Genomic DNA, 24,048 nt, shown 5'->3' on the forward strand with positions numbered 1-24,048 from the left:
AACCAGTCCTGGGCCACATCGTCTCCACCCTCAGATTCCAGAGGTAACTAAGGTTCACCAGAGATGGGTGGGGCCGGGAGTGGGGGAAGGTGGGCGGGGGTAGTGCTGACTCCACTCCTCCCTTTCAGTACTTTTTCCATAACTGCCTCTGAAGCTTCCAGCAGACATGCCACATAATGATTCCCAAATATTAATCCCCAGTTCTAATATCTCCACTATCTGTGTAATTTCTCCACATCTACATCTTGGCATGAATGCAGCTCAGATCTGTACTTGCATTTAACAAAGCTTTCCTGAAGAACATGTATGTGCCAAGCACTATGGTACAAGGTACTGATGTAGGAACTTACGTGATAGACAGCCAAGGAAGTGGTTTCAATACAGTGCAGCAACAGAGCCCTGGGAACACAGACGGACACTGTCCAGCCCAGGGGGTCAGGAAGGCGGTCAGGGAAGGGATCACAACTAAGTGGGGTGCTGAGGGCAGACCAGTGAGAGCTCAGAGGCAGGTCATTCCGACAGAGAGCTGGATTTACGGACGAAGAAGAGGAGCAGACAGATGAAGCTACAAGCCCAGTGAAATCAGCAGCATGTAAGAAATCAACAAAGAAGACACCAGCATTTCAGAAGCAAGGGAGAACTCGACTAACCAGTCATCTTTTAAAGTATCATCCTGACAGAGCTGTGAAGAGGAGAAAGGACGCTATGATGCTGAGGGGCAGTGACGCAGAGATGATAGCGAAAGCATTCCTTGTACAGTGAACTGTGTCCACCACCACCCAGTGGAAAGGAAGTGTCCAGGGGGTTGGGTGGGAAGTATTTAGACCTTCTCCTTTGACCCAGCAACCACTTCCCCACCACAAATCAATGGAAGCTCCACATAAGACAGCACATCCATTCAGATGTGCCCATGGGCTAAACCTTAAAATCCCTAAAAGTAAATTCTTCCTGTTGTCTCTCACACCCTCCTCCTAACTCCCCTGGTTTTGGCATCTCTCTCTCTTTCTCGACAGCACCATTTTCCCAATCACTCTCTTCATACAGCACCTTGAATTTATTTCTCCCTTTACAGGAAGGAAGTTAAATTTTTTACTAGATAGTCAAAAAAATAATTAATGAAGACATTTATCACATTTCTAGAAGGAAAATCTCTACCCTGGAAAATGTGCTAATTCGCTCCCAGAGGACTGCAATTTCACCGAAATTCAAATTGGACTTTTTGGAAACCAAAAAAAGTGACTCAAATACTCATTTGAAAGAATAAACAAGAAAAATAAAAAAAAATTACAATGAAGAAAATTTGATTTGCCAGATGTTAAGTACTGTAGGGCTACAACAATTTAAGTCATACGATCAATGAGCAGAATACTGAGAGCAGCAGTACATCCAAGATACACTGCATCTAACATCAGACAAAAAAAGGCAAATCCAGACCAGCGAGGAAAAGAAATCTTGTTCAGTAAGTGCTGTTGGAATAACTGGCAAGTGTTCTAAATACATTTTCCTATGTCATATGTTAAAGTACATTCCAAATGGATTAAAGACATAAATACTAAAAAGTGGGAACATGAAACCCCAAAACAGCTGACCTTTGGGAAGGAAAAATATTTCTGATCCTAGAAACAATGTAAGAAATCACAACGGAAAAAATAAATCTGCTTCATAACAGTCTTAGACTTCTATATTTAAAAAAAAAACCCTGAATAACTAAACACTCTACTAAAAAAAACTGGACAAACTATCTGTAACGGAAATGGATTGGTAGTGTGAACATACCAGAAAAGAAACAAAAAACTATTAAAACTCTAATAGAAAATTGAGAAAAGAGAGAAACAGACAAATCACAGGAAAAAAAGACCAATAAATCTATTAAATTCAATACATATGCAAATTGAAACAATGAAATACTTTTTTTGCCTAATTAGGGAAAATCATTTAGGATCATATTGACACTGGCAAGGCTATCATGAGAGCAATACTTTCTGACACAGCTGTATTTTATAACTCTTCCAAAAAGAACACAGAAGAGGCTTACAAATCAAGAGGTTTACAAATGATCTTATATTTTGGCCAAGTAAATCCTGAATATTCACTGGAAGGACTGATGCTAAAGCTGAAGCTCCAATGCTTTGGCCACCTGATGTGAAGAACTGACTCATTGGAAAAGACCCTGATGTTGGGCAAGATTGAAGGCAGGAGGAGAAGGGGACGACAGAGGATGAGATGGTTGGATGGCATCACCAACTCGATGGACATGAGTTTGAGCAAGGTCCAGGAGTTGGTGATGGACAGGGAAGCCTGGTGCGCTACAGTCCATGGGGATCACAAAGAGTTGGACATGACTGAGCGACTGAGAAATAGCTATCTAGGATCTGGCCTAAGGACATATTCAGAAACTTAAACACAGACTTATGTTATTTGAATTGTTTAAAGTAGAGAAAGAAAAATACTGGATTCAACAATAGGAAGACTAAAAATACTATACTAATACATACAATAGAATACTTCCGAGATGTTAAGAAAATTCAGGAATATTCAGTGATCTAAAGACGCCCTAGGATACTGTTAAAGAAGTCATGATATGAATCTGAATACACAATATGGTTTAACTATGTGAAAGTCTGTGTAAAAAAGGCTCAGTAACCACACCTCACAGAAATGTCAAGTGTTGTGATCTCCAAGTGGCAGGATTATGAGTCATTTTTATTTTCTGGGTGTGTTTCTTTAGTTTCTTCATTTCTGTAAAATGAGCACATATTACTTATGCCATCAGACAAAATACTTATAGTGAAGAAATCACCGCAACAGCTGCACTGACTCCCCTCTCCTCCCCGGACATCTTCCAGACCTGTTGTCACAGGAAGTGCACTGTCCTTTTACACACTATTTGTCCACCAGCCCTTCTTAACGCTCCCGCAACATCAAAGATCTAACCAGTCCTCAACTGCCGCTGGATTCTCGCATAGCTCCACCTCTTGGCAGGTGCTTTTTCCTCTGCCGAAAAGCCCTCTCCGATCCCAGCAAAGGCCTCTTCAACCTGTAAGACTCCCTTGAAGGACCCTCTTCAAACTCTTCCCCAGAGTCCCCAGGAGAAATGCTGCCTCCTGGTGTGGGTTCCGCACCTCTTGGCTCAGGGCAGCCCTGTGGAGGAAGCACGTTAGCCTCAGGCTGACCATGTGTCAACCTCCTCTCTGTGGCAGCCTGAGTGATGCCCTGGGACATGCGAACACGTTACCTGGCAAAGGGGCTCTGCCGAAGTGATTGAATTAAGGGTCCTAACTTGAGATTATCATGAATAGTCTGAAAGTGAAGTGAAAATGAGAGTCACTCAGTCATGTCTAACTCTCTGCAACCCCATGAACTATACAGTCCATGGAATTCTCCAGGCCTGAATACTGGAGTAGGTAGCCTTTCCCTTCTCCAGGGGATCTTCCCAACCCAGGGATTGAACTCAGGTCACTGCAGGCAGATTTTTTACCAGCTGAGCCACCAGGGAAGCCCAATGTCTAGGGGATCAATATAATCACAAAGGTCTCATAAGAGGGAGGCAGGAGAGTCAAAGACAGGAAAAGGATGATGTGACCAAAGAGCCAGAGGTTGGAGGATGAACACTGAAGATGGAGGAAGAAGCTGGAGAAGGCAAGGAGACGGATTTTCCCTGAAAACCCCAGAAGGAAAGGAGCCTGGCCAGCACCTCGATTTTAGAAGTCTAGCTCTAGAACTGTAGGGAAGTAAAGCTGTGCTCTTTCAAGACAGTAAGTGTGTGGATTTGTTAGAGCACCAACACAAAACTAATACACTCCTGACTACACTGAAAGCACCTCAGGGCAGGCTCAGGAGGGGATGAGACGAGGGGACAGAGAGGCAGAGACAGGGACATGGAGGCAGGGACTACACCAACAGCACCTTGGGGCAGGCTCAGGAGGGGATGGGAGCGGGGGTCAGGGAGGCAGAGGACGCACTGTGACAACACCTGAAGATAAATGAAACGTCGTCTACCTCAAGGGAAATGACAGAAAAAAAGCTAGAAAAATGAGAGGCAGGAGGAGAAAGAGAAGGAGAAGGGGTTAACATTCACCACAACATTAACAGTTATTGCTAATTATACAGTCATTAACATTTTTTGAGAACTCATTCCCTTCCAGGCATTGTTGTAAGAACATTACCTTGTTCTGAGAATTCCTTTGTGTGTGCGTGTGTGCTGTCCGACTCTTTGAGACCCCATGGACTGTAGCCCGCTAGGCTCCTCTGTCCGTGGGACTTCCCAGACAAGAATACTGGAGTGGATTGCCATGCCCTCCTCCAGGGGATCTTCCCAACCCAGGGATCAAACTTTTGTCTCTTCTGTCTCCTGCATTAGCAGGCAGGTTATTTACCACTAGGGCCACCTGGGAACCCCGAGAATTCCTTTAAGGAAGCGCTATTATATTATCCCCATCTCATAGAGAAGGAAAATAAGAAATGAAACAACTGATGCAGGACTGCCCAGCTGGTGAACAGGGAAGCCAGGATAAGAATGCAGGAATTCTCCTCCAGAGCCAGTGCTGGTAAATATTAAGAAGTAACAGCGGATACACTGAGAGACCTGCAGGAATTTGCACGTTTGCATGAGCCACAAGGGCTAAAAATAGTTTAAATAGGGCTGAACTTATTAAAGGACTATTCGCTATTTGATGTGCCAAGCTTGGGGCTGCTGTTTCTGCATGGTCTGATTCACACGTGCACAAACACCCGATGGCCAGATGCAGAAGGGGCATCTGAAGGCTGTGGGGACACTGCCTGGGGTCTAGCCTTCCTAGCCTCTGACCCTTTCTCTCAACCCTGCCCTGTCTGTCCACCATGTCCATCAGTAGAGAGTACACTCTCCACACAAGGACCTGTGCTGACAGTGGTCAGACAAGTCCCAGGACCTGTAAGAAGCATTCTTCTTCGTCAGGAAAACTGGTGGGAGGGAGGTGGGTGATCAGAGGCCAGAGGCAGCACTGGCCCTCCAGGAGCAAATCGGTCATGGTTCCTAGACAGGAGGCAAGGCCAGTGGAGTAAACACAGCTTTGGAAAGTCTCTCATTCAGTAAGACGTGAAAGAAAAACACCTTCATCAAAGGGGAAAACTCAGCATCAGGAAAGACTGCTTTCAGATGCTAAACATGGATGCCTGGCAATCAGTCCATGAGTTGGAAGACCAACTAAGGAAACTCACTCAGAATTCTGAGAAAAGGGGGATGAGATGAACACAAGTGTTTTAAAATTAAAAGATACGGAGGAAGATCAGAAAGACCCAACATAGCTGTGGTGGTTAAAGCCAGATGGCAGAAGACAGCCAAGAAGAAGTTCACCCTGAGATATGAACAGGGTGAGCCGGCCTCAGGGATCACCAGCTACAAGGACCACCAGTGTGCCGCCAAGTGCTGCAGACTCATGGCAAGAGCAGAGGTAGAGGTAGGTGCCCAGGAATGAACAGGCCCATCTGGGAGCTCCCTCATCTTCTCAGGGGCTCCAGGCAGGGGTGCCACGCCCACAGCAAAGGTGCCAGGCTGACCTGGAGGACAGGGTGGGGGCCACAAGATGGGGAGGGGGGTAGGCCCTGGGCCGGAACAAACCAACCCTGCTTCCTCACTGCCACCCCCGTGGGTGGGTCCTCCACTCCAGCTGGTTCTCAGGCATCTGGGTGCAGACAGCTCAATTCTGCCCTAACTACCTACCGGACTTAACCCAGGATCCACAGGTTAAGGACTCTGTCCCCAAGATCACCCCTACTCCCAAGGGACTATCACAAGTCCCAGGTTGTCACCTGTACTTCTGACCAACTGGGTATAAGCCCTGGGGGGTCCCACAGCCCCCACCCCAGCTCTGATAACTAACTTCTAAGGTGGCTCACACACTCAGCAGTTTCCTGCAGAGATCACCAGTTTATTGTGGATGACACAACTCACAACAGCTGCATGGGAGAGACATCCTGTCCAGGCCACACCCTCTGGCACCTTGAAGCCCCTGGAGACCCAGCAGCTCCACATCCCAGGGTGAGGAGTCTATGGAGGTTCTGAGAATCACTGGCTACTGGTGGTGAAACCCCCTCAAGCCCCTCCACCCCAGGGATCCCACTGGGACTGAGGGTCCCTCTGACTCCTAGTTGTTTCCTTTGCCACCAGTCCAGCCCCAAAGTCACCATATCACCGTAAACTCCAGTGCAGTACAAACAGTTTATCATGAATAAGAAAAGACCCCCTCAACCTATCACTCAGAAATTCCAAGTGTTTCAGGACCTCTGCGCTTGAAACAGGGGCCAGCTGTCCATTTTTTACTCTCTTGGGACGTCACCAGGCCTATCACTCTGCAGGACAAGCAATGACCTGGCCTCCCCAGCTGGCTGCAGGCACACATGTCCCAGAGGAACGGAGTGAGTCAGCCAGGCCCTGTGTGGGCAGGCCCTGTGGTCAGTGTGGAATCAACTCCCTGAAAGGGAGCTCTTTATGGAAAAAAGCACTAGTGACCTTTGGTCTGCTTTCAGGACAGAAGAGTGCTCCCTCAGGGCAGAACTTGTAAAGGAAATGAAAGACTGCTGGAGAACCCAGCAAACAGTCTCCCTGAGGTCATCCCTGGCTGAGGAAGGACACACAAAGGTCTGCCCCTGTCTCAATGCAGGACTTGTGTGAGGATGTCCCAGCTCCAGCTCCCTCGGGACTGTGGCTGTGACTGCATCACACCCCATGTGCTCCCTCACAGGTGCTGTTCTCACAGGGACCCACCCCAGAAACCTGCTGCCCACAAATCTCTGACCAGATCAAGGCCAGTTTCCCCAGGAAGCAACCAGAACAATCCATAACCTCATGATACATGTGTAGTATATTCATTTAATTATTTTATCTTAAAATAATCTTTCTTAGGGCGTCCCAGGTGGCTTAGTGGCAAAGAATCTGCCTGCCAATACAGGAGACACAAGAGATGCGGGTTCAATTCCAGGATTGGGAAGATCCCCTGAAGGAGGAAATGGCAACCCACTCCATTAAGATTACTGTATCTTAAAATAATCTTTCTTATTTATCTTATTTCAATGTCTATTTTTTTTAAAATCAGAAATCAAAAACTCAACTGCCAAGAGATCCACACAAATTCAGCACTTCCACACAGACGAGATCAGCACACACACAGCTTGCACTCAGCTTTGTTCATCCCCTCTACATGGCAGGCAGAACCACCTTGGATGTGATCCTGACCTGTCTGTCTGAGTGATGTCAGGCACTATCCAGTGAGTTCAATCACCACGATTACTGAACCACCCCTTCTGTTTAGACGCCAGCACTGTGAGGACGTGACCCAGTGATGCCTGTGACAGAATCAGATAGGGGTGTTGACTGAATGTCTACTGTCAACATTTGTGGGCATAGACTAATTTTTCTAAATTTGGTTTCCAGGCACTGCTCCTGGTACATACACAATGGAGTGGGGCAGCTTCACAGATAAAAGTGACCACACGGCGCTCGAGGATAACATAACCCACTCCGTGCTACACAAACATCCCTAGAGTCTAAATAGAAACTTCTTTGGGAGTAATGGTCAAAACTGACCACTTCACCTAAATATGAAATAAAACAGAAACCTCTAGGTCAATCGGCAGTCTGCATTCTTTTCATGCCAGGGCAAAGGCTAGACTTGTATTTTACTTATTGTTTCCCAGAGTAGCTCATACACCCTTATTTGGAAGTTTTCCTTTCTGGCCTGCAATTGGGGACAAAAAAAGTACCCTAGAAACACAAAATGCAAGCTTTCCATGGAATCCTGCACTCTTCAAAGGTGGAAGGGGACATCATGGAGACAGTCCAGGCCCTCACTTCACCAATGTGAAAACCCATCGAGGTCAAGCAAGGAGCAATGGACCTCCGGTGTCTGTCTCTGAATCCAGGGCATTGTCTCTCATCCTGACTGATGACCAAGACAAGATGCAGTTTATTTCACTCGACCTGTGTGTAATTAACCTCTGGGAAGTCTCTCCCTGCATCGTGCCCACTCCTGTCTCACTTCTAAACCCTCAAATCTGACACAACAGCCTCACCGGGGAGAGGGGATTAGAATCCTCTCATAGAGGGACAACTCACATGACATCAGTGGCCCTCACAGACCCCATGTTTCGTCTGCCCTTTCTCCTCCTCCATCTCACCCCATCCCCCAGAGCCCAGCCACCTAAACCTCTCCTCTCTCACCTCTTCCAAGGTTGGCCCTGCTCCGTCCTCTCAGTCCTGTCATGGAAAGAAGCCCAAATTTCTCTACTTCTCCGAAAGCCCGGCTGTGGGAGGCGTTCAGCAGCCGGACAAAGAATCTCACCCCCAGGGAGAAGGGAACCTGCCCGGGCTAGAAGGGAAAGGTCCCCCTGGGGAGGTGACATCTCATCCCTGGGAAGGAGCTGGGGCCTGGGAGGATGAGGAGTGGGTTGAAGGTATTGCTTATCTTCCACATGGCAGCACTTTTGAGAGTTAGGTAACAGGAATAAACCAGCTGGTGACAGGAGTGAAAGGGGCGATGGCAGACAGATTTACAGTACAACCGCAGTGGGGTGGCTGTGAATCCTTTAGAGGAGCACTCCAGGAACAGGGCAGGGACAAGAGGGAGGAGAGCCATGGGACACAGAAGACACACCTGACTCAGGAACGGCATGTGACGCACAGGGGCGCCCTGATAGCTGGGTAAGCTCACCTGCCGGTCCTTCAGCCTCATGCGACGTTGTCATCAACAGGAAGACATGCTAGAGATGCTAATACACATAGCTGTGCTCCAAATGTCACACTCTTTCACTTTTAGAAGCACCTCTCATTTAGACACACCTGGCAGCTCTGGTTACTGGTTTCCAGGCGTGTGGGCACAGATAGGTGGCAACAGGTAAGTCGGGGGGCGGGGGGCGGTGTCTATAATGTGAGCAATATATGACTCCACGTAGACTGACCACAACCTTTGAGAAGCCCCAGGGCACCCCCAAGAGTCAAGGCTGGTGACAGACTTGACAAGGACAGTGAGACCTGAGTAAACAAAAACAGCAGGCTGGCCAGACTTTCAGGATGATTTTGTATCTGAAACGGTTAGTAAGGCTCTGTATTATAGGATTTATTACAAGGAAGAGGTCATTTTAATGTACTGCTGCTGCTGTTAAGTCACTTCAGTCGTGTCCAACTCTGTACGACCCCATGGACAGCAGCCCACCAGGCTCCTCTGTCCACGGGATTCTCCAGGCAAGAATACTGGAGTGGGTTGCCACTGCCTTCTCCATTTTAATGTACAGATTACATTAAAATGGAATCACTGTTATCCATTCATTTGCATTTTTTCTTTTTTTTAATCACCTACAATGACTGAAAGTCTCCACCAAGGCATAAAGCACAAAAGCAGAAAGCCACAGAAGACTAGATGTCAGGGAAGTTGTGAGGGACACACACAAAGGCACACACTCCCCCCACGTTCTTAACCTGCACAAAGACACCATTCTGCCACAGCTCTGGTCCAGCCTGCAAGCATGTCACTCCAAAAGCTGTGGCACACTGTAATGTCCTCAGACTGAAATGAGAGCAGAAGAGACCAAAATATAACTATACATAGATAATTTTCCTAACAGTTCAATGCCCACATGAGCCTGTGAATAGGCTCTCTGTTTATCTGTTTATAAATCAGAAGAGAAGGTTAGACTGCTGATAATTTAACCTTCCAAGTTTTTTTGTTTTGTTTTTAACGTGGCTGCCGAGGCCAGAGAGAAAAGCAGGACCAATTAGAGGAAGGAGATGAATTCTCTGGCAGATAAAACAAAGGGGATTTTCAAGGGCTCTGGAAGTGGCTGGCACTGGATTCTTGCTGAATAGAGTTTCAGGTCAAAACTTACAACTTTACTTTCCAGGTTGATCATAACCCCTAATCTTAACACTCATCTGTAATTAGGTTTAATCTGGAACAAGCAGCTGGAGATGAGGGAGGACAAAGAGTGAAGAAGAAAAGACTAGCTTTTCTAGAGAAACAGAGCAAGGGTTTTTTAATTGAGCAGAAGCAGAAGGGCACTGGAAAGAAAGCTTTTATGAATAGATCAGACTTATGACCTGAGGGTGGTCTGGTGACAGGCAGGGAAGGAGAGAGTAGGTGAGGGGTGATGACCCCAGCTCCTGCAGGGGTCCCCAGACCAGGATATCGGGGTTATCTCTCTAGTGGCCTGGAATGCGGAAAACTCTGTGAAACAAGCTTTTCTGAATTTCATAACATTAAATGATTGTTTTAATCCCAACTTTTAAATATTTGGCCAACCACATTAATTTTGAAATATCAAACCTACTGTCTCTCAAGAATTCAAAAACTCCCTGGTAATACAAGGGACAGCTGCCATCAAGGTCTTCGTAAGGACACACTGAAACCTTAGAAATTCTCTGTGTTTCAATGCTGCTTCTATGATACCACTATTCAGGCTGGTCTCAGCTGACTGGAGCCATATCAACACTTAGAGAAAGTAAAACAAGATTCAACAGACTAGAACTCTCATACCTAAAGCACATTCAGGTAACACACTCCCCACGTGAAAGCCCAGTCTCCTCTGCCCCCAAACTCTTCTCTGAATGAGAAAGTTATTTGAAAGTCTACCAAAGTCACAGAATGTTAAAGGTAGTAGAAACTCTGCACACACACCTCCTCTTTTTTGTTTTTACATACAAAGCAACAAGAGACCAAGAAAACTGTACCTGAAAGTTCACCTTTCGTGTTAAAAAATTATTTTCCAAAAGGAGGATTTAGAAAAACCTGATTGAAAATTCCATTATACAGTGAAACATTTCAAATCCATCACATCACTACGCCTAAAAAGAGAAATCATAATCTCGAGAGGGAGGCCTAAGAGGCATTTTACAAAATTCAGCAATTATTTCTGACTTAAAAAACCCAAAACATACGAAGGATAATTCCTCCGTGTAACAGGGTACATCTATCTCGTGATCCCGGGCGTCCAACTCTGCATGGGAAGCTCACAGCTCATCAAAGACGGCCTCACACACCCCATTTTCCCCAGGCTTCATCCACTGTGGTCACGCTGAGAATGTGACCTTTTAATAAACTAACCCTTGTTTCTGGTGATCACTTGCAGCTACTGTTCTACACACATCTACAAACACACACGCAGGCATATGTATGCATGCTCACACATATAGGAATACACATATGTACTGCCAAGCTGGTTACTGCATTCGCACTAGTTCTAACAGTTTTTCAGTTGATCTTCTTAACTATTCTAACAGGAAGGAGAGTTACAGTTCCTACACATGCATGCCAAATCGCTTCAGTTACATCCAGCTCTTAGCGACTCCATGGACTATAGCCAGCCAGGCTCCATGTCCTTGAGATTCTCCAGGCAAAAATACTGGAGTGGGTTGTCATTCCCTCCTCCAGGGGATCTTCCCAACCCAGGGATTGAACCCAGGTCTCTTATGTCTCCTGCACTGGCAAGTGGGTTCTACCACTATTGCCACCTAGGAAGCCCACAGTCTGTAAATAATGCTAATTTTGACTCATTTTTAAGATAAACATTTAAAAAAATCTTACTGCCTTGGCTAGTCTATCTGAAAACAATGTCCTCTGAGGGCACCTGTTTTCTCCTGACCTCTGCAGGAATGTTTTTAGTTTCCTGTTAAACATGGTGTATGCGGCTTTCAGACCATTTTATTTATTATCTTTGAAAGAATCCATTCATTCCTATCAAATGTTTATGAGGTAGATGGTAAGTGTTATTAAATGCACTACTGACATATACAGTAAGATTAATTTCTTCTCTTTAAATGTACCGATGTTGTAAATCTATATAATAATATTATTGCATTTTGGAATGAACCATTTTTTTTGTAACCAGTGAGTGTAATATTTTGAAAAGGCCTCACCGGAGTAAGTGTGGCTTATCTTTCAGTCAGGACGGGCACTGCCACACTGTGCTCTGGCTTTCTTTCCCCTCTGTCTCTGAAAGGATTTGGTATCAGGAATAGTGTTAATAGTATTAGCTCTGCCTCTGTTAAAATAAACTGCAAAGTCCTCCATCTTTTGTCTTCTGGAGTGTTTTTCAAGTTTCTATTATCTGAGTATCACCTTTACAATTTTTGGAGAAGGAAATGGCAACCCACTCCAGTATTCTTGCCTGGACAAGAGGACCTCGGCAGGCTACAGTCCATGGGATCACAAAGAGTCGGACACGACTGGGTGACTAACACTTTACAAATTTGGCTATATTTGCATTTACCTGTCCTATTACCTGGGGCTTCCCTGGTAGCTCAGCAGTAAAGTACCCACCTGCCAATGCAGGAGACCCGGGTTTGATCCCTGAATCAGGAAGATCCCCTGGAGAGGGAACTGGCAACCCACTCCAGTGTTCTTGCCTGGGAAATCCCACAGACAGAGAAGCCTGGTGGGCTACAGTCCATGGGGATGCAGAATCAGACATGACTGAGCAACTGAGCATGCACGTCCTATTACACCTTTAATATTTTTGTGCATAAACTAAATGTTGACTCATTTTTTTAAAAACCTAATCTTGTCCTAAGCAACATAGATTCAATTAACTACTTATAATTTTTCTAACACAGCTTAATTACTAAAATAAGAACTAGCCATTAGTATATACCTTAAACCATTATGTGCACCCTCTGTAATGCAATAATAATCTTTAGGAAACGATGCATTTTACGACTTTAAATAGCACAGAAATCTATTTTTCTGATCTTTGAAAAACTCTGCATATAACACCATCCGAGTTCAGGATTCTTTCTGAAAATTTTTCCTTAAGTCACTTTGTGATGTCTTCCAATATTCTGCCCAAGTGTTTCACTACTTCGTGAATTTAGCAGTTTCTTTCTCCTAGGAAATTTCATCAAAAATTTTGATTTTTATTCTATTTTTTTAAATTGCCACATCTCTGATTATATACATCCCTGTATTGCTTATTTGGAATATTTGTGGGTTGGTTTTTTTTTTTTTTTCTGAGTTTAACCTCGGCTTTATCTAGTTCCTTGTTTTAGCAAAGGGTCTATTCTTACATTTCAATTCTAGTGAGTTTTTTTTTCTTTTTTTGTTCTTTCATATATTCATTTAACAAATACTGAGTGTGAACCATGTGTCAGGTCACGGGCCAGGTGAGGAGGGTAGAAGCGAGGAAACAGATGCTGTCAAAATTGACTTCATTAATTTCCGCCCCTCCCTGGTGGTACAATGGACAAGAATCCGCCTGCCAATACAGGACACAAGGGTTTGATCTCTGGGCTGGGAAGATCTCACAGGCCAAGGAGCAACTAAGCCCGTGCACCACGACTACCGAGCCCATGCACCACAACTACTAAAGCCCTCAAGCCCATAGCCCATGCTACACCACGAGAGGCCACCGCAACAAAGAGCAGCCCCCACTCTCTGCAACTAGAGAAAGTCCACGCATAGCAACACAGACCCAGCGCAGCCAAAACTAAATAAATTATACACATACATAAAATTCCCTCCTATTTTCCCAGATTTCTTTTGTCCTTTATTTTCTAATTTTCTATGTCTAGTACTTACTGCATTTATGATAAAAGCTTCTAGAGAACTAAACTAGCTTGCTATTTGTAGCTATATAAAGTGTTTCACTATTATTTTTCTAAATGATCCATAATCATAGTTTTCAGATACTATTTGGGTCAAAATTTCCAAACAGCTTTCTTTATATATAATTGATGGATAACATTATACTTGTTTTAGGTTTACAACATAACAATGTACGGCTATTTGTATACACCGTAAAGTGATCACCACAATAAGCATGGTTACCATCGGTCACAGTGCGGTTATAAAATGATTCACCCCCAGCCACTTTCAAACATGCAATACAATAGTTAGCTACAGCCACACCATGCTGTATCAAGACAGATTAACTGTTTAAAATTTCAATTTCTACTCCTACAGTTTTACTGCACTATGACACAGTGACCAGTAAAATTTCCCTTAAGAGACTGTAATAAGGTTTTCTTTCTGGTCTAGAAGAGATCAATGTTTTAACCATTTCACGAACGACCTAGAAAAACAGTAAGACATACACTGGTCTCTCATTTCACATTTGAGTTTTTTCAGGCAGTTTTAATAGCTTTTGCATTTAATTATTTCCACTGTTTGTCTAGTTAGTGTACTCATTTTGTAACTGCTACTTTTTCTTCTTGAATTGTATTCTTATCAATACTGAAGGTCCTGTCTGATTTAAGGTGCTTTGTGGTGTGTATCTTTAACTGATACGATTGTTTCAGTAGTCAAAGGCATGAGAGACAGATAGCCACAATTAAATCACATTTTCTTCACTATCAAGACAGATACTGCTTTATGACACAGAAAGTTTAAGAAAAGCAGGCAGTGTTCTATTAAGTCAAAGGTCTTCTGAGTCAGACAGGAAGATGGTTACGTATTTTAAGTGCCAAAGAAGTGCAAACCCTCAAGTGATATGGCTGTTAGAACAGAGGTCTCAGATACCTATCAGGAGCTCCAAGATCAAACGTAGTTTGAATTTAAGGGACGTGGGCATCATGACTACTTTCTTCTTCAAGTTCTGGAGTCGGTGTCACAGAGAGATTACCAGGATTTTGAACCTAGAATTATCTGCCCAGGGAAACTGTCAGTAAGGCTGAAGGCAAAAGAGAGAGATCGTCAGATCAAGAGTGAGACACAGCATCACGCATGGATGATCTTTGTATGGGTGCAAACCCAGGTGCTCTAGACTGTGCCCCAATCGCAGCAAAAGGTACTCAGCTGGTACGGTGTCGGGTAAGAATCCTGTTCCTGCCAGAAATCTCTGTTGGTTAAAAAACCTCATCACACTGAGAAGGCAACCCCAAAATTATACGGGATAAAATTCCAACACCAGTTATTATTTGGAATAAAGCATGTAAGTAAACATCTTCTAATTTGAGAAAGGTTTAGAATCAAGTAGAAAAGTAGTTTAAATAAATAAGTAGCAACAGTATTATAAATTAAGAAATACCTGTATTTTGGAGTTATTTTAATGTTTAAGAGAACTGAATCTTCCAAGAGTTATAGAGCAGCCTCGTGATTCTAATTTAAAGTGTGTAATTGACAGTGTGCGTTTACACACACACACACACACACACATAAGAGAGAGAATGTTTGGGGATGTATATAAGGACTTAAAAACACTATATTTTTAAGAATAATTACATATGAGCACAACAAACACAAAGACTTATAAGAACTGGACTTGATGTTGAAAGTTTTCTTTACAACTAGATTTTTATTATTCATAACTTTAACCAACTTAATTTTAAAAATCAACCTACCATCTGAATATGCTTTTATCAGCTTATATATTTTGTTTTCTGTGTTAATCCAGAGGAGGAGGCTCTTTTTCTAAGTGAGTTTAACCCATTTATTATAGTAACAGATATATCTAATATTCTTACCTTTTTTTATTATGTGTTATCACAGATCTTTAACATATACATTTTATTTTTTTTAATCCTAAAAGGCTGCATTTTCCAAGTATGTCTCTCAGGACATTAGTTTCACTCTAAAATTCTTCTATGGAACAAAATACATCTGAGAAAAATACATGCTATATTCTCCTCTTTGTGAATGCCATCAAAACTCTGATGAATCCCTGAAACTCTGTATGCAAGACAACAAGAGACACAGATGTACAGAATGGACTTTGGACTCTGAGGGAGAGGGAGCGGGTGGGATGATTAGGGTGAATGGCATTGAAACATGTATACAATCATGTAAGAAACGAATCGCCAGTCTATATTCGATACACGATGCTTGGGGCTGGTGCACGGGGATGATCCAGAGAGATGATATGGGGTGGGAGGGGGGTTCAGGATTGGGAACTCACGTACACTTGTGGCGGATTCATGTCAATGTATGGCAAAACCAATACAGTATTGTAAAGTAAAATAAAGTAAAAATAAAAATTAAAAAAAAAAATAAAAAAATAAAACTAAGGACAAGAGAGCCCATTAACTAATTTGCTCAAGCCCACCAACCAACTCCACTTCCCTTCCCCTTAACTCAAAACTCTGAACTGCTATGAGTAAGGTAAAACAAAGCACAAAAAGATATTTTGGAAATAGAAAATATAATTGATGAAAATTTCAAAATCAATAAGAAAAGCTGGAAGAAAAAGGTGAGCATGGAGATGACAGAATATATAGAACTTCAGCGCCAGACAGCACAGGAAATACTCCGTCAGAGAAAAGGGAACGCACGAAACGAGAAATAGGCTTCAAGAAGCAGGGAGCTCACCTGAGAGTAAAGCCAAACCAGAAGGCAACCGAGTCTGAACGGGAAACGTTAAGTCAGAAGGACAGGAATAGTCATGACTAAAGCTTACCGGGCACTTTCTGTGATGTGTGAGCCTATTCTAATCCATCATGTGCTTCAAGCTATTAACGACTGCAACAACCTTATGGGGCAGGCTGTACTACTGTCCTCTTTCCTGGAGCTTAACTCATGTGCCCAAAGCCTCAGAGCTGCTAAGGGACAAAACTGGGAATGTGAACACAGTGTGGCTCCAGAGCCAAAACTCTTAACCACCATGCCCTCTGTCTTTCAGAAGAAAATGAATTCTCTACAACAATCTGTAGACTTGAGAAGCCAGATTAGAGGGTACAAGCAGGTTAAGATCATTTTAGGAGTAAAAAACTATAGTGACTGTGTGCTCAGTCAGTCGTGTCTGACTCTATTCGACCCCATGGACTATAGCCTGCCAGTCTCCTCTGTCCATGGAATTTTCCAGGTAAGAATACTGAAGTGAGTTGCCATTTCCTTCTCCATAGGATTTTCCCAACCCAGGGATCAAACCCACGTCTCTTGCGTTTCCTGCATTGGCAGGTGGATTCTTCACCACTGTGCCACCTTACTCCTTCCAGATTTCCTCTTTTTTTGTCACACCACATGGCATGTGGGATCTTAATTCCCTGACCAGGGATTAAATCTGAGTCCCCTGCATTGGAAGGGAAGAGTCTTAATTAACCACTGGCCCACGTGGGAAATCCCTATTTTTTTTTCCTTTTAAAGTAATATTGCCTGTCACAGATTATAAATTAAATCATGTAAGCCTGCATTTCCTTCTCTTCTACCTCTAGATGCAGTACCTGATTTTCCAGTACATGATAAATATTCGAGCCTAGTATTTTAAATGCTGATTGGTTTTCAACTTTTAGAATCAACCTACAAACACGCAGAGATTTAATGATACTAATTAGGAGACAGAATGTTCTTGCCATGTAAAAGGTTGACAGTAGACTGGGAAGAGGGTATGGAGTCTGTAGGGGAAATGGCAGAAGAAATGTAGAAATAGCATATCCTTCTTTACTGAGCCAAGGACACCATTTAAAGCTGGTTAGTCAAGAAATACAAGTGACAAATAATAAAAATTTCCTTAGTATTTTTGTTTTTTGAATGAAAATTTCATATAGCAAAGTTTTACAGTCAACAACTAGACACCCACAACTGTACCCCACCATTAACACTTTACTAACAATAAATTCAGAAAATTTTAGTATGGCTTGTAGGAACAGAGGAAGAGAGAAATACAGTCCTAAAAACGCACTGAATTCCTCACTCTACACAACCTTCAAAACTAATAAATCAAGAAATAGTACCGACATACAAAATTATGTAGAATTATAGAGATAACCACTATTTTCTTAAAATGCATTAAAAATAAGAGGGACTGACGAATGGACAGCGGGATGAACAGGATAAAGCAACGGAAACAAAATGTTAACTGTAGACTCTGTGGTGGGTCTATGGGTGCTAGCTATACATACCTTTCAATTTTTCTGACTAAAATTTCCTAAGAAAATATTGACACAGATGTGGTTGAGAGTGGACCTCACATCCGTGCTGGCCTCTTCATGGCACTGGCCGAGCCTCCTTCCAGCTGCTCCACACCGGGTGGAGCTGGGTGCTGGAGCCTGGAGCGGGTGGGGAGGGGGAATGCCATAGGGATGGTGGGCACCCCGTTCAGGCCCAGCCCCTCCAGCCCCCACAGGACCCTCATGTCCTCTCCCCTTTCCTGACTGCCATCAGAGTCAGCAGAACCCGGGAGCTGGACCCTGAAGACACGTTCACCAGCCTGAGCCTCCAATAACCATATGACTCTCAGAGGGCCGCACCTCACCCCGAACCGGGGTGTGAGGGGAAATCAACTTTTCATGTCTTATGGGGCTATTCTGGGATTCGTCTTTAACCACAGTTAGCACTAACTATAACCCATAGGGAGTGGAATCTGAGGGAGTGGGGGTTGAAGCTTTGACTTTTGTTTCCTATCACTGGTATCCACTGTTTAAAAACACATGCAGATTTAAAGCAAAGAGTAAGAAGCTGTCAGCTCATGGTGACACTGGGAAAAGCCTTCTAAGGTTTTAACTCTAAGTAGAAAATAAGGTTTCTTTAGCATATTGGGCACCTATGTGTGAATATAAAATGGCACCATTCCTCTGGAGCGATACAATCCCACCCTGGCCCACTCTTTATTCCCAGCTGCCTTTGAGCCATGCACAATCTGCCTGACTATACCCAGCAGCCCTCTCTGATCTGCAGGCACTGAAAACCTGGTTGGAAACTGAAGGACTGTTAACTGAGACCTTTGAGGAAGTAAGGGATGTGGTCCTTGACAGGTTCAGACTCTCATGTCTTCTGCTTGATTCATTTCTCTCGTCCGTCACATAATGCCACAGTCAGTCACAGTGACTCAACTCCAAGGATTGCATCCCCACACAAGAGAATTCTTGCTACCCTGGCAGACAGTTTCAAGGCTGGGAAGGTAGCCACAGCTGAGAACCTGCCTTCTGCCTCAGGCCTGCCTGTAGACGGTCATGAGGTGGAATGGGGGTGGAGATGGGGATTCTGCCTCATTTACCCTCTAACGGCCCCTCCCTGTTAGAGCAACTGAGGTCTCAAGGGGGTCAGCCAGGAGGTGTGCCGCTTGGATCTCCGTCCGAGAAAGACTATGGCTTCAGCTGCAAGGACAGGTATGAACTGACACTCCAGCAGCCCGTGCCACTGGGACTCAGCCTGGCTTTTGAGCTGAAGGCACATTTCTTGAGGAATCCTCAGCAAGGCCTGACCCAGCGAGAGGACGAGGGCCTGGCTCTCACTGCTAAAGCAAGTCTCCTCTACTGGGCAGTCTTCTCAGGGACTCCCTGGCAGCTGGATAGGACCTGGTCAGATTTGCAGGTTCTCTGACAAAAATTGCTGCTGCCTTTTCCTTTTCTGGGTGCTGGTCCAATGGCTCTCCTGGCCTGATTCAGGTTCCCACCCCTTCTTTCTCAGGCGTTTTACCCTCTAATAACCCTCCTTCATTCCCGATTCTGTTTAAGGGTCTGCACCTCAGAGGACAAAGCTGACATAGGACTGATGTAGAAATCAGGTGTGGGTGTTGCTGTGCCTGTCTCCTCCTCACCTCCACCGCTTACCTTTGGGCCCCCTGCTCTGAGGACCCTCGAAGCACTTGCTCTGAGTCTAGTCCAATGCACCACACCTGCCAGTAGGAGGCCCTGCCCTCCCAGCCTCATGCAAGGTGGTAAAGCAGATTGAGGATGTGTTAATCTTTAACAAAACTCTCATTTCCGGGATCTCATTGGTGCATTCTATAGCATTTCACCACAGCAGAGATCACTTAAAGTTATATGCACATTTTCAGCTGACAATAGTCTAGCAAGACAGTCTTTCCTAAGACTTTCTAACTGGGTATCTTTATTTGCAGCAAATCAGACTTGAGTTCCTTTACTGAAATTGTATGCACTCAGAAAAGTGTAATAAAATAAGTCACTGCCATAAAAATGTCTTTTTCATCCACTATTCATTAGATTGCTTTGAAAAGCAAGGTCACTTAGAAACTGGAACACAAGCACCCAAATAACGCTTAAAAACTAACAAGGGGCACAGTCTCTTCATAGTTTTGACACCAAGGAGATAATACACAGGGCAAGTGGATATTAATGAGATGTGTTTAAAATATTACATATTCTTTTCTTGTTTAGTCATGTCCGACTCTTTGCGACCCCATGGACTATAGCCCACCAGGTTCCTCTGTCCATGGGATTTCCCAGGCAAGAATACTGGAATGGGTTGCCATTTCTTCCTCCAGGGGATCTTCCAAATCCAGGGATTAAACCTGAGTTTCCTGCACTGGAAGGTGGATTCTTTACTGCTGAGCCACCAGGGAAGCCCTTACCTAATAGCTTATCGCAGGGCTGGTTATGACACAGGCAAACGTGCGTTAATTTGCAAATATTGGCTATTTTGCCCAAAGAAGGCTGGATGAGTGCTGTGCAGTTTAGAAAGTCACCCCTTCATAATCAATGCAGTAACCCCATCTCTATAGTTTTTCCTCCATGGTCTCCACTTGTGGCCAAGTTTCCCATCCTGATTGTACCAGTCCAATGTACCAGAGCCGCCTCCTCCCAGCCTCAAGGACACTGCCTGCCCCTGCCTGGCCTCCCTGCCCAGGTGAGTGGAGACCAGTGAACCGAGGCTAAGAGACCGAGGTCTTAATGATAGCCCTGCCTCAGATTTGGGGACAAGTAACCTGGACAAGCCGGGGCAATTTCCTCATTCAAATTCAAATTTAAAAATCACCCCCTGGAAAAGAGTTTCGAGTTCTGATTCTGTCCCAGATTCACAGACCGGTCAACTGCCGGCCCCGGACTCCAGCCCGAGATGGACCATCTCCTTTGCCGGCCAGCAGGCACTTAGGGACGTTGAAGTAAACCGTTTGCGTGTGCGACAGGGCAGAAACATCCTATTCGTCCGCAAACACGACCTCCGTGGCCAGCAGCGTCTAGGTCTGCGGGAGGCCAGGCTGACCCCCAGGGCTGAGGACGAAGCCAGCCGTCTCTGAGCAGTGCCCCTGTGAGGACCGGAAGCACGGGTCCTGGAATCGGCCCCCGCTATTCTGAGTGAGCAACAGTCACCCTCCGGCCCCCCGTCTGAGGGTGAGTAACAGACCTGCTGACCTCTCGCACCGTCCACTGGGATCTGGAAAGTGTGTGACACGGGCGCGGCAGGGGCCCACACGTCCGCACGGGGCGCCCCCGGCCCCGTTCCCCCGGCCCCCCTCCGCCCGTCCGGCCGCCAGGCTCACCTGGCGGCCTGCGGCGCTCCCTGGTCGCGGGGTGAGCACAGGTGAGCCTGCCACCCCCGCCGCGCATTCCAGAGGCGGGACTCACGCCTGGGAACTTCGCCTTCGCGCCCCCCGGCGCCCGCGGGCAGCGCGGCCCGGCCCGGGGCGGTGGGGGAAGGGCTCCCGGCCGCGAGGGGGCGCGGCGACCCCCGGCACGCCGCACAAACCTGCTTCGGGATCCTCAGGCCGCCCCGAGTGGTTGCCCATGGCTCGGCCGCCTCGGGCAGCGGCCAACCGGCCGCCTCAGACGGCGCGTCCACCGCGCGGCCGCTCGCGCCGGCTCGGGCTGACGAACCGGCTGCGTCCGGCGGGTCGGCTCCAGTCAAAGAAAGGGCCGTCGCTTCAGTCCCCCCGGCCACCGGCCGCTCCGCGGTCGCTCATCTGCATGCGGCCCGCCCACCTCGACTCCCGCGGCCCGCGCACCCGCACGCCCCGCCCACCTCATCTGCATACTGCCCCTCCCCCGGCAGGCCGCCCGCCTAGAATCGGGCTGCCCCGCCCCCTTATCTGCATATCTCTTTGGGGCTCCCAGAGTCTTCCTCCCCGGTGGGGGAGGGACGCGCCTGCCGCCCGACTTACGGCCTCTAGGGGCGGCCGCCTGGAACTGCAGCTGGACGCTGCGGGCTGGAAAAACCCCACTGCGGGGAGGCCGAGGCCAGATGTCACGAGGAAGGCACAGTCCTGCGCGTGAGATATCAGACCATTGGGGAAAACCTGGGGTTGCATATGACAGGCTCTTCCTAAGTATTTCTGGATAAGTTTTGAGTTACGTTTTGGGATAAATGAATAGACCAACAAGCAAGTTTTGAGGCGGAGGTGGTGAGGAAGACGCTTTAACAACATTCTCCACGATGACTGCTGCCACTAAAAATAAAAATGCATGCCAGTCACGAGCAGGATCTGCTCTCTGAAATGACTGAGTTATGGAAGTCACCCTAAACGACTTTCCACCCTGAAGGACTTTCATAGTCAGCCTTGCAGTGAAAACGCTTCAGTTCATTTCAGTTCAGTCGCTCAGTCTTGTCAGACTCTTTCAATTCAGTTCAGTCGCTCAGTCGTGTCAGACTCTTCGCGACCCCATGAATCGCAGCATGCCAGGCCTCTCCATGCCTGTCCATCACCATCTCCCGGAGTTCACTCAGACTCATGTTCATCGAGTCAGTGATGCCATCCAGCCATCTCAGCCTCTGTCGTCCCCTTCTCCTTCTGCCCCCAATTCCTCCCAGCATCAGAGACTTTTCCAATGAGTCAACTCTTTGCATGAGGTGGCCAAAGTATTGGAGTTTCAGCTTCAGCATCGTTCCTTCCAAAGAAATCCCAGGGCTGATCTTTAGAATGGACTGGTTGGATCTCCTTACAGTCCCAAGGGACTCTCAAGAGTCTTCTCCAACACCACAGTTCAAAACCATCAATTCTTCGGCGCTCAGCCTTCTTCACAGTCCAACTCTCACATCCATACATGACCACAGGAAAAACCATAGCCTTGACTAGATGAACCTTTGTTGGCAAAGTAATGTCTCTGCTTCTTAATATGCTATCTAGGTTGGTCATAACTCTTCTTCCAAGGAGTAAGCGTCTTTTAATTTCAGGGCTGCAATCACCATCTGCAGTGATTTTGGAGCCCCCCCAAAATAAAGTCTGACACTGTTTCCACTGTTTCCCATTCTATTTGCCATGAAGTGATGGGACGAGATGCCATGATGTTTGTTTTCTGAATATTGAGCTTTAAGCCAACTTTTTCACTCTCCTCTTTCACTTTCATCAAGAGGCTTTTTAGTTCCTCTTCACTTTCTGCCATAAGGGTGGTGCCATCTGCATATCTGAGGTTATTGATATTTCTCCTGGCAATCTTGATTCCAGCTTGTGCTTCTTCCAGTCCAGCGTTTCTCATGATGTACTCTGCATATAAGTTAAATAAGCAAGGTGACAATATACAGCCTTGATGTACTCCTTTTCCTATTTGGAACCAGTCTGTTGTTCCATGTCCGGTTCTAACTGCTGCTTCCTGACCTGCATACAGATTTCCCAAGAGGCAGGTCAGGTGGTCTGGTATTCCCATCTCTTTCAGAATTTTCCACAGTTTATTGTGATCCACAGTCAAAGGCTTTGGTGTAGTCAATAAAGCAGAAATAGATGTTTTTCTGGAACTCTCTTGCTTTTTCGATGATCCAGCGGATGTTGGCAATTTGATCTCTGGTTCCTCTGCCTTTTCTAAAACCAGCTTGAACATCAGGAAGTTCACGGTTCACGTATTGCTGAAGCCTGGCTTGGAGAATTTTGAGCATTACTTTATTAGCGTGTGAGATGAGTGCGATTGTGCGGTAGTTTGAGCATTCTTTGGCATTGCCTTTCTTTGGGATTCGAATGAACACTGACCTTTTCCAGTCCTGTGGCCACTGTTGAGTTTTCCAAATTTGCTGGCATATTGAGTGCAGCACTTTCACAGCATCATCTTTCAGGATTTGAAACAGCTCAACTGGAATTCCATCACCTCCACTAGCTTTGTTCGTAGTGATGCTTTCTAAGGCCCACTTGACTTCACATTCCAGGATGTCTGGCTCGAGGTGAGTGATCACACCATCATGATTATCTTGGTCATGAAGATCTTTTTTGTACAGTTCTTTTGTGTTTTCTTGCCACCTCTTAATATCTTCTGCTTCTGTTAGGTCCATACCATTTCTGTCCTTTATGGAACCCATTTTGCATGAAGTATTCCCTTGGTATCTCTAATTTTCTTGAAGAGATATCTAGTCTTTTCCATTCTGTTGTTTTCCTCTATTTCTTTGCATTGATCGCTGAGGAAGGCTTTCTTATCTCTCCTTGCTATTCTTTGGAACTCTGCATTCAGATCCTTGTATCTTTCCTTTTCTCCTTTGCTTTTCGCTTCTCTTCTTT

The 24,048-nt window shown here is 45.6% G+C and overlaps 1 protein-coding gene across 8 annotated transcripts in view; it reads right to left on the reverse strand.

Moving 5' to 3' along the window:
- Positions 1 to 24,048, reverse strand: part of SPECC1 (sperm antigen with calponin homology and coiled-coil domains 1) — a 203,412-nt gene that overhangs the window by 96,699 nt on the left and 82,665 nt on the right. For 2 of the 8 annotated variants that reach the window (XM_042256709.1, XM_060395480.1), the window contains exon 1: positions 21,321 to 21,536. The exons of the other annotated variants lie outside the window; for them this stretch is intronic. In XM_042256709.1, the coding sequence (XP_042112643.1) occupies positions 21,321 to 21,360 (40 nt within the window). In that variant the 5' untranslated portion in view covers positions 21,361 to 21,536. Of the gene's footprint in view, positions 1 to 21,320; positions 21,537 to 24,048 lie in introns of those variants that run through there. 8 annotated transcript variants of the gene reach the window in all.

Source organism: Ovis aries, chromosome 11 (genome assembly GCF_016772045.2).
Source record: "Ovis aries strain OAR_USU_Benz2616 breed Rambouillet chromosome 11, ARS-UI_Ramb_v3.0, whole genome shotgun sequence".
Classification (NCBI taxonomy): Eukaryota; Metazoa; Chordata; class Mammalia; order Artiodactyla; family Bovidae; genus Ovis; species Ovis aries.